This window comes from Lepeophtheirus salmonis, chromosome 14 (genome assembly GCF_016086655.4).
Source record: "Lepeophtheirus salmonis chromosome 14, UVic_Lsal_1.4, whole genome shotgun sequence".
Taxonomy (NCBI): Eukaryota; Metazoa; Arthropoda; class Copepoda; order Siphonostomatoida; family Caligidae; genus Lepeophtheirus; species Lepeophtheirus salmonis.
In genome coordinates this window covers 26,589,949-26,606,790 of record NC_052144.2, presented here as the reverse complement: position 1 = coordinate 26,606,790, position 16,842 = coordinate 26,589,949, and the positions used below count along the sequence as shown (strand labels likewise).

At 29.9% G+C, this 16,842-nt stretch overlaps 1 protein-coding gene across 2 annotated transcripts; it reads right to left on the bottom strand.

Moving 5' to 3' along the window:
- Positions 1-13,721: 13,721 nt before the first annotated feature.
- Positions 13,722-14,671, bottom strand: LOC121129098 (uncharacterized). 2 transcript variants are annotated; one of them, XM_040724771.1, is made up of 4 exons: positions 14,528-14,671; positions 14,390-14,478; positions 14,236-14,328; positions 13,722-14,182 (listed from the first exon to the last, which is right to left on the bottom strand). In XM_040724771.1, the coding sequence occupies exons 1-4, from the start codon at positions 14,593-14,595 to the stop codon at positions 13,878-13,880; spliced, it is 555 nt and encodes a 184-aa protein (XP_040580705.1). In that variant the 5' UTR covers positions 14,596-14,671; the 3' UTR covers positions 13,722-13,877. The 2 variants fall into 2 exon arrangements, with proteins under 2 accessions (XP_040580705.1, XP_040580706.1); XM_040724772.2 differs by having other exon boundaries at positions 14,390-14,472; positions 14,528-14,662.
- Positions 14,672-16,842: the final 2,171 nt, after the last annotated feature.

Here is a 16,842-nt window from a genome sequence, read left to right as displayed (position 1 = left end):
ATGTACCATGATACATGTATCAATTGAAGATATCTTCCTCTAAAATAACTAAATAATTCTAGTCATTGAAATATATATATATATATATGTGAATTCTTCATCGTTTAATCAATCTTTGATTCCAAATCAACAAAAAGAATTTAGTAATTTATTTAGTTGTACTTTAGTGAAAAACTTTTTATTTAACAAATATCCAAAGGATACTATGTACTTAAATGTAAATAGTTTCCTTATTTAATACAATTGAACTCGTTCAAGACGATCCATACAAAGTCCAAAAAAGAATCATTTCTAATATCTACACCCTATATAATTTTCTCTAGAGGTTCTTCAACACCAGCCAAGAATAGTATTTATATTGTCAGATATATAGCACAATCATTATTCAAAAAGTTGTAACTATACATATGACCTTAAATCAAGTAAAATAATAAAATTAAAGTCGACAAATATGTTTACACTAAATGTAGCAATATTCTAAAATCACATAACTTTTAGTTGAGTGGGGGTTCTGCAATAGGTGCCCTTAAATAAAATGTAATGAACAAACTGTTCTTTGTTAGGATATTAATTAACAAGGGCTAGTTAATTGGTCACAGGGTTTATGCATGAGGCTTGTAGTAATATAGGCGTTAGATTTGTTTAAATGCTATATGTTATCCAATATCCTTTAAAATAATATCTACAACCTGCAAATCTGGTCACTGTTTCTCTACCTATATTCTTAAAACAGTAGATAAACTTGTCAACGTTGTGATGAAGAATTTTGCATTGTATACTGGAGATAAAATATTTTCCGTCATCAGTAGAATAACAAAAACATTGCCAAACTTCATTCGACCTAACAAATGATTGTACTTCCAATAATATATTTTTATCATTAAATACGGAATAAAAACTATTTTTTAACTAATTTAAAAAAAAATATGCTAAATGTATATATAAAGGACTATAAATTAAGTTTTAATTTGTCTAGCTAAAAAATAAATTTATTTAGTTAAAGGACAAATAAAATTTAGGATAAGTTCAGAAATAATAATTTAAGATCGTATGACATTGTTACGAGTCGGATAAATTTATTAATCAATATTCATAAATCATGCTAGTAATTTTTCAATTTTGTCGTTAAATAAGAACAATGTTTATAGAAATACAAGGTTAATGCCATAACTCATGTACGACTGATGTTTGACTTCCACCACGCTTGTAATATTGACGTCATAGTGAATGAGTGGTTGTGTGTTTTGTCAAAAATCTGTTTTCTTACCTAGTAGTTGGTATGATATGCGTACGTGATGGTCTAACCTTGTATTTCTATTAACCTCGCATAAGAAGAAAGAGCCATCCTCCCAATGTGAGCGCAATATTTTTTTTTCCTTTTTAGTAATTTTAGTATTCCTTGGATGACACCCGCTGAAAGTCACTTTGCTCAAATAACGAGACATGGTTTTAAAACTATCATAAAGTAATTTTTACCTCAAAAAATTTAATCAAACAAGATGTTATATTTGAATACTAGCAAAGGGTTACCCGGCATTACTTGGACGAAGAAAGGAGTATAAAATCACATTGACTATGGTCAATCTTACATCTTTTTTATGTTTAGAACCCTTTCGGTAGGTTAGCGTTAAGTTATTCTTACAGGCATTGGAATATAGCCCTATTTATTATATAAAAGGTATTATTATGCATTTGAAAAAAACTGTGTTATAATCTTCAAATAACATACCAACATACCGGGTGGTCCATTTTAATCTGAACATTTCTTTTCGCACACTCCAGTCAGTTGGGCCTCTTCAGAACCCCCGTTTTCGCCGTCAGCAAGACTGAAACGTAGGAAATTAATAAGAACTTTGTCAATAGGCCAAACTGGACCCAGAGAAGTTTAAGAAAGCAGTCCAGGCCAATTCTCTCAAGTCCATGAAGGCCCATGCAAGAGATCTTGTGGTTCTTTTTTGACACTTTTGACCCATCCCCCCTACAGCGCTGATGACAAGACCCTGGACTACAACTTTTTGGTGCATGTCGAGGGGAAGTCAGGAAGTCACCATCATCCAAGCTCCGATGTCTTCAATGCCACTTTCATCCAGCACTGAGACGCCATGACAAAGGAGTACATCCGCAGCAGGTGGCAGGCTTTTTGAAAACGCCTGGAAGCCATTGTTACCGTTAAGGGCGGCTACATTAATGATTAAGAGCGCTCATACACACATTTATTTATAGTTTTGCTTTTGATGAAATGTTATTGTTCATTAATAAATTGTAACTTGTTGAAGCTTAGAATTCAAAGTGATCAAATTTTAATGGGCCACTCGGTATATGCAAGCAAACTTTTTGTCTCGTTCAACCTAGAGCCAAACTTTGTAACAAACTACTGTACAATGCTCTACACCAGCGTAGAACTGGTAATTAAGGCAAAAGTCGGCTATATATATTGAAAATGTAAATAAAGTATCCCTTGATTTTATTTATGAATTAATTTTTTTATATTTGATTTTATTAATTGAAATATAAGAATTTTTGTAATTTTCAAAAGGTATTGTATTTTAGGCGGAGAAGCCTGTAGATATAAAATAAACATATTTATTTAAGTAACTATATAACGGTATTGATAATTTATGGGAAGGCTAAACCCCCCTCCCAAAGGATGAAAGCTAGACAAGTCCTTGTATATAGATATGTAGACCGGTCTTTTAAAAAATATTGGTTAGAGGATTTAATATTCCCCACATAACTTTTCTAAATAATGGGTTATCAAGTCTCATTAATATATGTGCGACACACGAATGTATTATACATATACATTTATTATTTGTTACAGGTCTAAATAATTATTGGGGTTAATTTATGCAAAACTTTTAATGGTCTAGGAAATAAATTCTCAAAAAATTTCGTGGCAAGATTCCACAGAGCTGATTCACAAGTTCAGTATTCATTATACAAGCCTATCTAGCCCAAACCTAGAGGATCTTAGAGTGATGTTTTGTACAGTTTATGACATCCTTTGATTATTTCTACAATTTTCTTACTAAACTGAGATAAATATTTATTTCATTGAACAAAATTTGATTATGTTAAATAAAAAAGTATGACCAAATTTAGGTCTAAGTAAGTATAAACACATAAGTAGTGATGAAAGTCTGAGACGAGAATACGTTTTATGGGCCACTCTATGTTATGTGGACAACACTTCAAGCCAGAAGATTTACCAGAGGCAAGCCAAACTCTAGCTTCCATGGGAGGAAAAACATATCGGCATTTCAAACAAGATGCAGTTCCATCCCTTTTTCCTTGGTCTCAAACAAGTAAAAATCCAGTGGAGGAAAATATTTGTTTGATCGACATTGAAAATTGGGCACGTTTAAAGTCTTAAAATCTTCCTAAGAAATTGTAATTTATAAACCCATACTTTTTTATAGAATGGAAACATAATTATTAATAACAAAAGCATGATTATCACTCCTGATCAATACTTGAAAGCTTTAGTAGAGGAGGTACATATTGCGAACATCAACGATGGTATTTTAAGTCCCACACAAGGTGAACAGGACCAATCAGATCCATTGACTCCAAATGGTCAATATGATCAAACTACTTGTAGCAAAGAAGACCTCCTTCAACCAATGTTCTTAATAATCCATCAGGTAGATGAATAAAATACTTTAAATCCTGGGATATTTTATAGAAGGACACTACCGTTGTATTTTAAATCAATATCTATGGTTTTGTAAAAAAAAAAAAAAATGGTAAAACACATTTTTTCTTATTTAACTTTATTGATATTTTTTAAGAGGAATATTTATTCCTTTTTCAAATATTCATGACATATCGGCTATCCTATAGACAAGTATGAATTTAACTGTTAACAATTCAATTTGAAAGAAAACCGTCATTTTTGATTTAAGTAATCAATCACAGAATTCTGGAATGTCTGGCTAAAGATTTTGTCGGAAAATTTCATTTCGAAATTGGTGGTGAAACTTGAAAGAGTCATCCAAAAGCAATTATGAAGTATGATTTATTTCAATCGAAGAAAGAGCTAATTTTTTATACAAAATTTCCTTTTATTCCTTTCAGATCTAACTTTTAATTGCGGATCGCCTTTATTAATGAGAATGGAGGAAGGACCTCTTATTAAACCACATCGAAGGAAGACATTTTTGAAGAAATGTCCATAACATAGATATAAGATTATCAGTCGTGCGTAGTTCATTTCACAGATTTTGATGTAGGAAATTCGAGTTAATGAATATCATCCCACGCTCTCCAGACAATTAATGATAGATATTGAAAAAAGGAGATATTAAAAATTAAGACAAATTACTTTCATATTGCGCATTAATAAAGATTGAAGGTGCTAATGTCGAGTTAAAATTTATGTACTTTTGATTGACAGATGAAATAAAAATTTTACATGATAAATAAATGCCTTAACGTCCATTATACCTTTTATTTGATCCATTACAATATATTTGTGATTTTGAAGGCTATCTTGAGATGACTTATTTTCCAGTGAGTGGTGCAATTAAACGAAGCAACGGATTCAAAAAATTATTAGGCTCAATAAACTATATTTTAGCCACCATCAAATATAATAATTATAATTAAACCCATAATCAAGAAAAAATATGTAGTAATCTTCGAAAAAAATAGTTGAAAAGCTACCTCTTATGGACAATAAAAAATGAACGCCGTTCATATTTTTTTCCGTTCGTCTTACATTCGTAAAAAATGAACGAAAAGAGTGAACGCTGTTCTTTTTTCTGTTTAATGTCCAAGCCTGATTACGTTATATATATATATATATATGAATGCTATGACTCTTTAATTGGAATAACACATGATTGCATTGATCACTCGATGTAAAGTAATTCAACTAAAAAGTAAGTAATAAACTTTTTTCTTGTTCAGTTCTATAATTATTATTTTTATTTGAAAATCAGAGCAATAGATGATATTTTTTCATAGGAAATGAATTGAGCTAGATCGGAAATGGTTTGATTGAAACTGTTTATTCTAATAATTGCATCTTGTTCGGTAACGTCCTCATACTTCGCCTTCAAAAAAGCATGTAAATTTAAAACTTCGCAACATGTATTTATTCACTCTGCAAACACCAATGACTTATTTCATTGATTAAAATCTTTATTTTTAAAATTTATAAGTGAATATTTTATTTAGAGGTTATGTTAGATGTGGCGTAGTATGGAAATCATTATTTTTTACTCATTTTCAATCATATGATAATATTCAAGTGATCAAATAAACTAAAATCAATTAATTTGATATTAGCCACAACCAATAGATTTTAAAATAAATAATTGCATTTATACTCCTACCTTAAGAAAAACAATTATGAGGTAAATATTAAATAAATTAATTGAATTGGATATCAGGGTACAAAAAATATATTTAAAAGAACCATCAGGATATCAACATGTATGCATTAAATATTAATATAAAAAATAAGTCTGAGTTATGAGTATCTAATTCAAAAATACTAGAAAATTTACAAAAACATAGTTATTCATTTACATTGCACAAGAGATCAGAGGGCTCCAATAAACATAATAATATAACATACCCATTAAATACAGGTTTTTCATTACTGGTTATGTATGTTTGATATCTATTTTTGGGAAATGAAACCCATAATTAAAGAAAATTGGGTTATGATTCATTGCAGTCATAGAACTGTTATGGACGTAAGAGTTAATGACATGATAATTTTTCTCCAAATCAAAAAATAAGTAATTAATTTTTTTAAACGTAGGTTCGCGCCCCAGTCGTTCCTAGAGAAGAAAATATACATTATCTATAAGATAGAGGAACACCAAATTTTCACCATTGATATAATTTATCTTTGAGCGCAAAATCCAAAACTGATCTAATTTTTTCCCAGGATGGACAGGTTCCCGAAATATTTTAGATTATAGTCAATCGTAACTATTATCGTTCAGAGACATTTTCACTATTAAGAAAATCACCAAATTGAAGTACGACGAATAAAACTGATGTAAAAAGTATTTTATGATTATAAAGTGTTTTTATTGATTCTGTATCCCCTTCTGAACTCGCATGTTCCAATTTTAGTCTGAAAAATGATGAAAAACGACTTTCTCTTTGGGACCATTTTACCTTATTCATCAATCATAGTGATAAGGAGTAACATAGCTCATATTATAGAAAAATATTCCATCTTTTATTTTTAAAAAATACCTATTTAAAAAATAAGAATCTCCAAGGACTTTAGGTCGATTTGGTATTTTTTTACCTGTACAAATAGTTAAGAATGGTTTTAGGACCCTTTGCCGAAAACCTTATTATGGTATACAATTTTAACGAAGGGGCACTTTTCCGAATGACCATTTTCAATAAATCTCTACTTATAACTGTCAGAGATATATTCGTCGTAATTAAAATTGGCATATCAATTGAATACTTCTTTTTAATTCTAATAAGTGGATTTCAATATGATGATAATTGATAATCTTATAAAATTGATTATCATAAAATCGGTACATTTTAAATGTAAGTACTCCTACAAGTGTATTAACCTGACTTTTTGTCAAAAGAAATATATAGTTAATAATACATATATATACAAATGCTACTGAGGATTAATTATTCTGTAGAAAGAAAACAACCAGTGAAAATGTTCACTTTATTAAAGAAAAAAACTCAATCAAATAGTTTTATTATAGCCTACAAATCGATTTTTTTAAATCTTTTATCATACTTACTAATTATATATATTTACTCCCTTGAATATACTATGAATGAATAAGTTGAATATAATTTTTTAGAGCTGCTTGAAACTTTAAATTGATTGAACTTTTAACTTTTGTACCAGACCTTTTCATTGTCCTTGGATGTAAAAATAGTCATCTGGGTTATGAAAAAACGGTAAATCCATTCATTATATTCTGATAAGTTCCTATCAAATCTCAAGGGGAAATGAATAGATAAAGGACATTAAAAAAGTTAGAAACAATTAGTCTTATCCTTTAATTAACAAGGAACCTCTTATGCTGAAATCCTTAAAATATGTTTTCCTTAACTCCTCAGGGTCCAGTTTGGCCTTTTTGATAAATCAATTCTTCCTCTCTGAATAAAAATCCTCTTGAGATATATGATCAATATATATTTTGCTAAAAAATAAATATAAAATGACATTACAATAATTAAATAAATATAAAATGACATTACAATAATTAAATAAATATAAAATGACATTACAATAATTAAATAAATATAAAATGACATAACAATAGTTAAACTAATCAAAATGGATACAATTACAAATATTAAAATGTACAATATGTCTGTAAGAGATAAAACTATTCTCTACTCATTATTTAAAATATAACACATATTCTCGCGCAACGTTTCTAAGTTATCTTCACGCAACATTTTTCCATCCCTTCCCTGATATTGTAGACGTCGTTATGTTTATTATATCACGCAACCTTTTCGTCCATAAAGAAACAGAAAAAAGCCCAAAATTATCTGGTAGTTAGCAAAATAAGACAATCACACCAACCGCTATTTATATCTTATATACTCGCAAACTATAACTGTGATATGATTTCACACCATTTTTAAAATAAATTACATAGTATTTTATTCGATACAGTATTATGATATTGCTTAGTAATATTTTATTAAAAGAGTAGTTATGAATAGTTATTATATTATTTCTATGAAGAAATAGCCAAAATTTCTTCATAGAAATAATAAAATGGCCAATATATATATAATATAGAAAGGATGAAACGACTCTCTATCGTCGTTACCTTAAGCTTCAAATTATTTGATTCTTTGATTTCTCAAGTTTTTTGAAATGGGTTATTTCAACTCAAAAACTCTTGGAGCTAATGTCTCCCTCTTACTAGTTCACTTCTATTGTTTCTGTGTATTCTTTCAAATGCATATTAGGACTCTTATATAATTTTCAATTATTATTTTCCAGATATAAAAAAAGTTTTGAGCGTCAAACGAATTGGAAATGAGTTATTTTGAAGAAAAAAAAGTTTCGTCATTACGTCCGCTAAAAAACAAGTTATATTTGTCTTCTTTGCCATCCAACATCCATCTTATAGAAGGCATAAACAACTTACTTTTTTGCGCTATTCATGGACTATCCTCTCAAATTCAATATTCACTCCAAATTTTCGACGATCTCACCTTTAAATTACTAAAGTATAATTTAATATTTCTGATTTAATTATGGAATTAGTAAGTCTTCAGATTTTAATGGACTACCTGGCATTACTAGAAAACTCAAAAACTTATGCTCTATAACTCTTTTCGAGTTTTGAACTTTTTTTCAAAATGAATTTGATCATGAATCGTAATGAGGGCCTTATCTGTTTTGGATTGTAGTTTGTTAATCACTTAACTGATAAATACAAATAATATATTGTTTCAAAGCTACGAGCTTTACAACTAAATTATTTTTAGTTCCTTTGGGGTTGGGAGATGTAAGAGGTTTAATTTGTTCATATCTAATTGTTTCTATAGGTGTAATGCTTATCAAGGTAAGCAAATCATGTGATTTTAAACCAATCACGTGTAATATTAATAACTATAAATGGTATTATTAGAATTTATTTATTATCTAAAACCAATGATTTAACTGAAATATTATAATTTATGGATATTGTAATACTGATACGACCAATGCTTTAGTCGAACGATTTGTTACACGATTTGTTTAAATTTAAAAACATTTTTGAAAAATAATTTAGTTACACAGCTCTTTTACTGTCTAATGATATATACAGGTGTGCGCGGCTAAAACTGAACACTCCTTTAAACTTAACGCCATGCATATATTCGTGATTTCATTGAGTTAAAACCAGTTTATACTTCGAGGCAAGAGCCTTTACTAGTTATAAACAAAACTCCAGCAAAATCTAAATAGCAACAGTGAAATAACAGCCCATAATATGTAGAAAGGTCGAGTCGCAATTTTGGAACTTTCTGGGCGGGGAAAAACTCCCACTGAAATGGCCAAGGTTCTGAACTGAAGCCGCACCACCGTTTACAGCGTGGTAGCCAAAGAAACTCCTGAGGCGACCACAAGGTCTAAGTGAAGGCCTTGAAGGCCGGACGAAATGGTTGCTACCGTGAAAAAGTATGTCGAGGTCAAGAGAGGCAAGTTCGCCGTAACCGGCCTCTCCAGGGAGTTCGACGTTAGCAAAAGGACCATGGACCGGTTATTTAAGAAAGATCTTCGCCTTAAAATCTACAAGAGAATCCTTAGTCAAGCCCTCAAGCTATAAAATTTAAAGGAGTGTTCAGTTTTAGACGTGCACACCTGTATATCTTTATCCATCAGGTAAGTGATTTAAGAACTATAATCCAAAACAATACAATTTATGATCAAATTCATCGTGAAAAAGAGATCTGAATGATTGACTGATCTGCATGTAATTTTTGAGTTTCCCAGTAATGGATCATTTGATTAATAAATTTTATTCAAATCAGATGAAAATAGAATGTAACATTCCTAAGAATATGTGGAACTTCATAAAAAAAAATCACTGTAGAAATTTTTAAGATCCCAAGATTTTAATACGGAGCAAATATAATTATATTGTTTATAAAGTCATTGAACTTAAAAATAAAGTACTCTTTTGATAAAATAAATTAATTGCATACAATAAGGTGGCAATTTTAGTAAAAAAGTAAAAAATTGGCAGCAAATGTATTCCTTTTGCTAAAAAAATACGATTCACAAAGTTTACACAATTTCCATAATTATTTAGAAGTAGCTCAATGGGCCTAAAATTTTGAAAATTTTATTGGAAAATGTGATTTTGCTTTATTGTCATCCGTATATTACAGATAATAGCTTGATAGTAAAATTAACAAATTTAGTTAAGTTCTATGAAAAGTTTTTCTCATAAATGTTTACGATAAACTATTTTCAAGTGTCTAAAAGAACGATAAAAATAATAAAATGAAATGAAGCTTTTTCGCCTATCTGTCTGTTCATTTGCATATCACAGCCAATGAGCGGCTACTGATGTCTATAAAAATTGCGAATACCTTTTTTCTACTTAAATTAACAAAAAAAATGCATTACCGTAACTTTGATGACCTTTTTTGAGAAAAACATCTATATAGGCAAGTTTAATTAAATAAATCAAAAAAATGTATCTATTAAAAATATATTGCATAGCATTTTACAAAAAATGACCTCCGAGGGCAAGGACGAGCAATGTTTCAAAAATTTAGAATATCTTCTCATTTTTTAAAGGGTTTTTTTACTCTTTTACTAAAGTGATTTAATTGGTATACGTTTTAAAAATTTTCGTTTTAATAGTAAAAATAAGCAAATCTTTGATGAACTATTAGAACAATAAATGGTCATTATCAATTTTAAATCATAATCATATGTAAGATATCAATATTTAATCCATATTAATTCCTTTTTTTAGGCAGTATACTTTCATATACGTATAAAAAAAAATATGACACGTTTCCCCACTTCCATATGTTGAATATTCATCCAAAATATTAGTCACCTATTATTTTTTTTATTATATAGCTACACTTGGTCTTACTACGGCATTGCCTCTATAACACAAAAATATAACTTGTACTTTTTTGTTACCTGTCGATTTTCCCTCTTCTTTTCTCTTAATCCGCGTTCTAAACGGTGATTGGTTGAATTAGAAGCATATCCTTTTGACCTATGACCGAGAGAAACAAGGAAAATGCGTGGAGGAATAAGACTGGAAGGAGTTATATGTAAACAAGTATATTACAGATAACATACATTACTGCAAAAGTAACCATATTTTTGAAGACAATGTTGTGTCTATGTTTTACAATTTCCCTAGAAAATGCAAGGAAGCTAATAACACAATGTGAAATACAAATAGCTAGAGATACTATCAATTTAATAAAATATAAGCTCTAAAATATCTGATTTTAATTGAATCATTATATATTAACTTTTCATTTGTTTAATTATACATTTTATAAAGTATTAGAATATGTTTTAAAGTACCAATCGTTTGCTTCAAGCAACACTTGAAGTTGTACATACTATATAGTTAAAAGTTGGACTTACTTATATTGCCTCTGATTCTAGACTATTTGCCTAAGGACAATTTAGGACATTCGACCAATAGTCATATTTAATTTATTAAATATAATTGGAGGGTCTGTAACCCCTCTCCCAAACAAGGAATATTTGATGATTATTAAATTTCCCTTTTACTCTATACTAACAGTTCAGCATTAAGAAATGAATACTGCACTTTATGTGCCTTGGCAATGGAAAATTTGGAGCACATTTTATTTCCTATGTCCTTCCGTGAGGCAATTAATTATAAGAGTTGACAAAATGGTACAAAAATAAGGGAACTACAGAATCACAAAGGGTAATGGATAAGATAAACTGTGCCAAATCACATAGAAAAGTTCAAATAGAAGCCTTAATAGCCAAAAATACAGTCAGTCATGTACGTAGCAAGAACTAATAAAAAGGCAATACCTCGAGAGATGGACAAAATGGTCAAGAGATCAATTGATTGATGAGAATGAAATACCAGTTCAATATATATGAATAGTTATGTAAATCCTGTAAATTTTTTAGCCTGCATTTTTTTTTTGTTATTGGTAATCTGAAGAATGAACTTTCTCTTCCTTTGCAGTTGTCATTATTATTTAATTTCTACATTGTAGTAAACATCCTTTCCAAAATAGATTCTATTATATTCAAAATCTGATTGAACGTTCGTGTATGCTTATAAAAAACGAAGTGTAACCCTGAATATTTGTTGCAGAGTTATATTGTAAGTACTTGTTGAACTCAGAGTATAATTGAAGATTAACATTGGAGTAATTCTTGCCAATGTTCTTGTTTCTTTCCTTCTCCTCCCTTGAGACAGCTGATTACAATCAGAAGGGAGAATATAATCTCCTCCAAAATATTCCTCAAATCGTTAGACCAACGCGTCCACCAAAAGAAGAAGGATCAACAGGAAGTAATGCAATAATAAAGTGTTAAAACTTCTTACTTTAAACCTTTTTTTATTTCGTTATATTTTTTTAAATAGTGATGCGATAAACATTTAATAATAGTTGAAATGTTAATTATTGTAATTGTCTATGAGATCATTGTTGAATGATCACATAATAAGTACGTCTTTTAATTTATAATATTAATTTTCCTTACATAAATTTAGGTTTTTAATATAAAATATACATGTATAAGATATTTCTGTAAGAGTAAGGAAATAAATATGATTCTTGCTCCGCATAAAACAAGGACATGGGCAATAATTGCCCTGCTTTCGATCCTTAATTCTACTCTCAGTCCAACAGTCCAACTTACACTCATTATTAGAATTTCATAAAGATATGCAACTAAAAGGCCAGACTTACTACATCACATGAATTAATTCTACCTTAGGTAGCATCTAAAATGTCTTGTTAGCCTATTATTTATGTTCTTTTGACCGTTTCATTGATCCTTCTCATCCATCAACAGTCCAACTTACACTCATTATTACTTAACAAATCATCTGCGTTACTCTCCGTCAGTCATGATCACACAGATGGTTACACTTTATAATAAGAAATTATCTCCTGAAGAGTGAAATACTAATTTAAAAAAACCTATTGACAATAACCAAGACTATTTATATTGCCTACAATAACAAACTTGCTCTCAAAAAATGCTTAGGATTTACAATCCAATTAATAAGCATTCTCTTTCACCATTTTATATGGGCCCAATGAGTCATACGCCTCCTTTGTTCCTTTCCACACCGGGATGTCCACTACAATAAGCCATATACGGATATGATCCTCTTTGATGACATAGCTTCTTATGCTTCATTACAAGGCTCTTGAATGACTCACTCTCTTCAGTAAAATGAGGACATAGTCGTTATTTTGAGCGAAATATTTACTTAGAAAAGAATTGATTCCAATTACTTGAAGAAAAGACTTTGAAAACTGCAAGGTTTAGGAGTGTTTGCGCGTGAGCCCACTCTGAAAGACGAATGCGTTTCACTTTATTCGTAAAAAATTGATTCCTTATTTCCCAAAATACCAAATGGATGAGAAGGATCAATGAAACGGTCAAAAGAACATAAATAATAGGCTAACAAGACATTTTAGATGCTACCTAAGGTAGAATTAATTCATATTATGTAGTAAGTCTGGCCTTTTAGTAGTATATCTTTATGAAATTGTATTTCACTTTTTTTAAAATAATTTGTATGAGAAGGCAGTTTTAAATTAGGGATGCTCTATACATGGAATTAGCACTATTCTCAGTTAAGCTAATAACTATAATACTTCTTCAATGTTGTTCCATATGTGTAAACATTGAACCTCATTTTTACATGCAAATAGTCGTCTTTGAAATACTCGAGCCAACTTAAAAAAGTATTCCTTATTTACTTCACAAATCCTGAGTACGGATTGACGAATTCGCATACCACTAGATTCAAAGAACTACATACAGTCAAGCCTGTTCTAATGGCCGCCTGTTTTTCGGCCAGATCTTGTTTTCAAGTATAAAATTGTTACAAAATATGAAGCCTTGTTTAAATGGTAACCTGCACTAAGCAGTTGTTTTTTTAGTTTCCCTTGCCTGACTGCTAAATGTAGGTTTGACCCTATTTGTGGTATATTTATACAATCAACCCAGACAAATTGATGGACACAAAAATAAATTAAACTATTCACAATTAAACAAATTTGATATTTAATATGCAAGGACGTCCGCAGTAGGGAGGCTAAGAGGTTTTAATCTCTTCTACTAATATTTTATTAAATTATATGAGCTAGGCCCCTCATCTATGCTGACGTACCGGATATGTTAATCATTTATTTTTGAAAAAAAATTATAAGGTTTCGGTTTTTAAATAAACTGTGTAATAGATTATGTTGTTCTCATCGCTGGAATATTCATAACGAACAAACATTACTCCAGAGTGTGCCATTCTCTCTATGCGTATTTTCTCATTTGTAAGCATTCTCTTTTCTGGAACTTGCTCCTCAGCTGGATTTATTTTATAAGTGGAGGTGAATAAATTTCCTCGGCAGTTAAGGAATACAAGGGCTTCCTTCTTATTGATCAATTCGATATCAGGATAAAGTTTTTTACGAATTATTACAAATCTCAGATCATTTTGTTCCAGAGAATATTCTAGAAATAAAGCATGGATTAAAAGGTCATATAAATATGAAAAGAGATTATACCCGAAAATTGAATATTAAATCCGTCCTCCAATTTAGTTATGTTCATTGAGTTAGATTGATTCTTCATTTTTTCAATTATATTTTCAGGAGTTCCTACAGTTAAGAAGTTCATTCAATTAGAATATTTGAAAGATGTATTAGTGGAGACAAATACCTATATTTCTATAAAAACGAAGCTTATTTAAAGCTGTATTTTCTACCCAAAATCCCTTAAAAACCTCTAAGTTGCATATAGAACTAGAACTTGAATATATCATTAAATGAATTCAATAAAATGAATAACAATACTCACTCTTGGGAATCCACATGATCTAGTATACTTAGCAGAGACAGGACAAAAACGACTTTCCAATTAAACATTTTGGTACAATATTTTGTTTTCGTTATACTGATATACAGATTCTTTTTTTCATACACTTATATATGTAAGTCAAATTAAATACAACACAACAGCGTAGCTCAGTGGACGCCACGCTTGGGAGAAATTATTCTCTTAAATTCAATTGGCGTAGGTTCTCGCCCGGTCTTTCCTAGAGAAGGAAATCTACATCTGTCTATAGAATATGTACTATTTGTAATGTTTGTACGTGTTTACGTCATCTTGTTGAGTTAGAGGGGAACCTTATCCCTATTCTTTTTTTCTTTTTTGATGGGGCGGGGGTGGGTGGGGGGGACGGGTGTAAAAAGGTACGTCCCCAAAAGTTAAAGCACTAAACATATTGGCACTTTATTTGGATTTCTATTTTTGGTAAGATAGTTAAGAAATGAAATAGAGGATTTAATCAAAACAATAATTTAATGAAATACTAAAACAACTTGAATTGTATGGCTTATTTTCTAATAGTTAATATAAAATTAGTAGATAAATAGAACCATTCATATCTTTAAGACATGATTTACAATCTTGTTTTAATCCAATATTATGATTAACCAGTGTTTTCAAATTATGACAGGATATTTTCTTTGGTTTTGAAACTTTTATCGGGAATCCCAGATCGTATTGACTACTGTGCTAAGTCCTTCAATCACATAAGATATTGTTATAAAAATGAGAATTTTCATAATTTAAAATAGCATTTCTGAAGGGAAAATGTTAAAATAAATAAAATAAAATAAATATTAAGTTATTTTATGTGACATTTTAAAGACAATTTGCACCAAAAATAGGGAATAATTTTTCTTTTAGGGATATTGTAACAACGTAATTATTATTATTTTGTTTGTAAAACAAAATAATTGTGGCTCCATCTCACGTTTCTTAATATTTATTAGCAGCTTGTACACTCATTTGTTTATTAGGATAACTGAGATCTTATACACCATTTTGTTGGTAATTATGATTGTTTAGTTCGATCAAACACTGTTATTATTTTCGATAATAAATTTATTATACTATTTAGATTTATAATATCTTTAATATTTTTGTATTGCCTATGGATCATTGGTTGAATTATAAATTACTTTGAAGATGTGAACAATTCCTTACAATTATTAAGTAGAAACTCCGTTATTGAAAAGGATTGTCTTACTGATTTTAATGGATTTTTGGCGTTTTTATGTTTTTTTTTCGAAATAAAGACTGCATGATACAATAAAGGTGACAATATGCTAAACCTGTGTTTTTTTTATTAATATATCATACATATTATATTAAGTTCGTAGAAAGATAATTCGGTTAAGTAGTTCTTAATTCTTATTAGGTTAAAATTATAATCTGCTATTTGTTCCTAGGGGCACAATTGGGGGGGTTATAAAGGGTTCTTAGTAGTTTCTTCAAGTATCCGTGGTGGGTTGTATCCCGTGGATTCTGTTACTTTCTATTCTTTTTTTTAGGATGCTTAAAAGATGATCTTTCATCCAAAAAGTTAGCCTAAGATTGAATTTGATTTTAACCCCTCCCCCTACTTCGAGCCGATGCCGCTGATGTGATCAATGCAATCAGAATATCTGAGGTCTGGAAATAAAAGATTGGGGAGAAAAGTGGAAATATAACAAAGTTTAAATTATTGCTTTAAAAAGGTGAAACATAAAGATTACTCATTAGCTACTTAAATGAGGGGAATTATGTTCAAGTGAAAAATAAAACATCGGATAATTTGTAGGCTTCCAGAAACATTTACAGGATATTGCCAGTATTCAAAGATAGGAGTTTCCTAGGAGGCTGTTTTCAGATATGCAACCATTTCTGAGTATGTTGATTGGTCTATCAAGGGAGATACAATGTCAAGTCTTGATGGTGTGGAAAGACTCTTTTACAAGAAAAAGAGGAAACTAATCCCAATCTTTTATCAATCGGTAAGTCAATGGAAAAGGATGGAGAACTCACAAAACTCAATGAAAAGAAGACGGATTGTTCTAATTCCCAAGAAAAATATTGACAGTTGTTTAAATGATTGGAGACCCATTGCAGTCTTGAATGAGATTTATAGAATATACTCAGGTGTAATTGCCAAACAAATTGAATCAATTTTGGGCAAAAGGATCGACCTCCATTAGAAGGTTTTTTTATTTATATTTTTGTATTACCAATTGATCATTGGTTGAATTAGAAATTACTTTTAAGATATGAACAATCCCTTACGATTATTTAGTATTAACTTCATTATT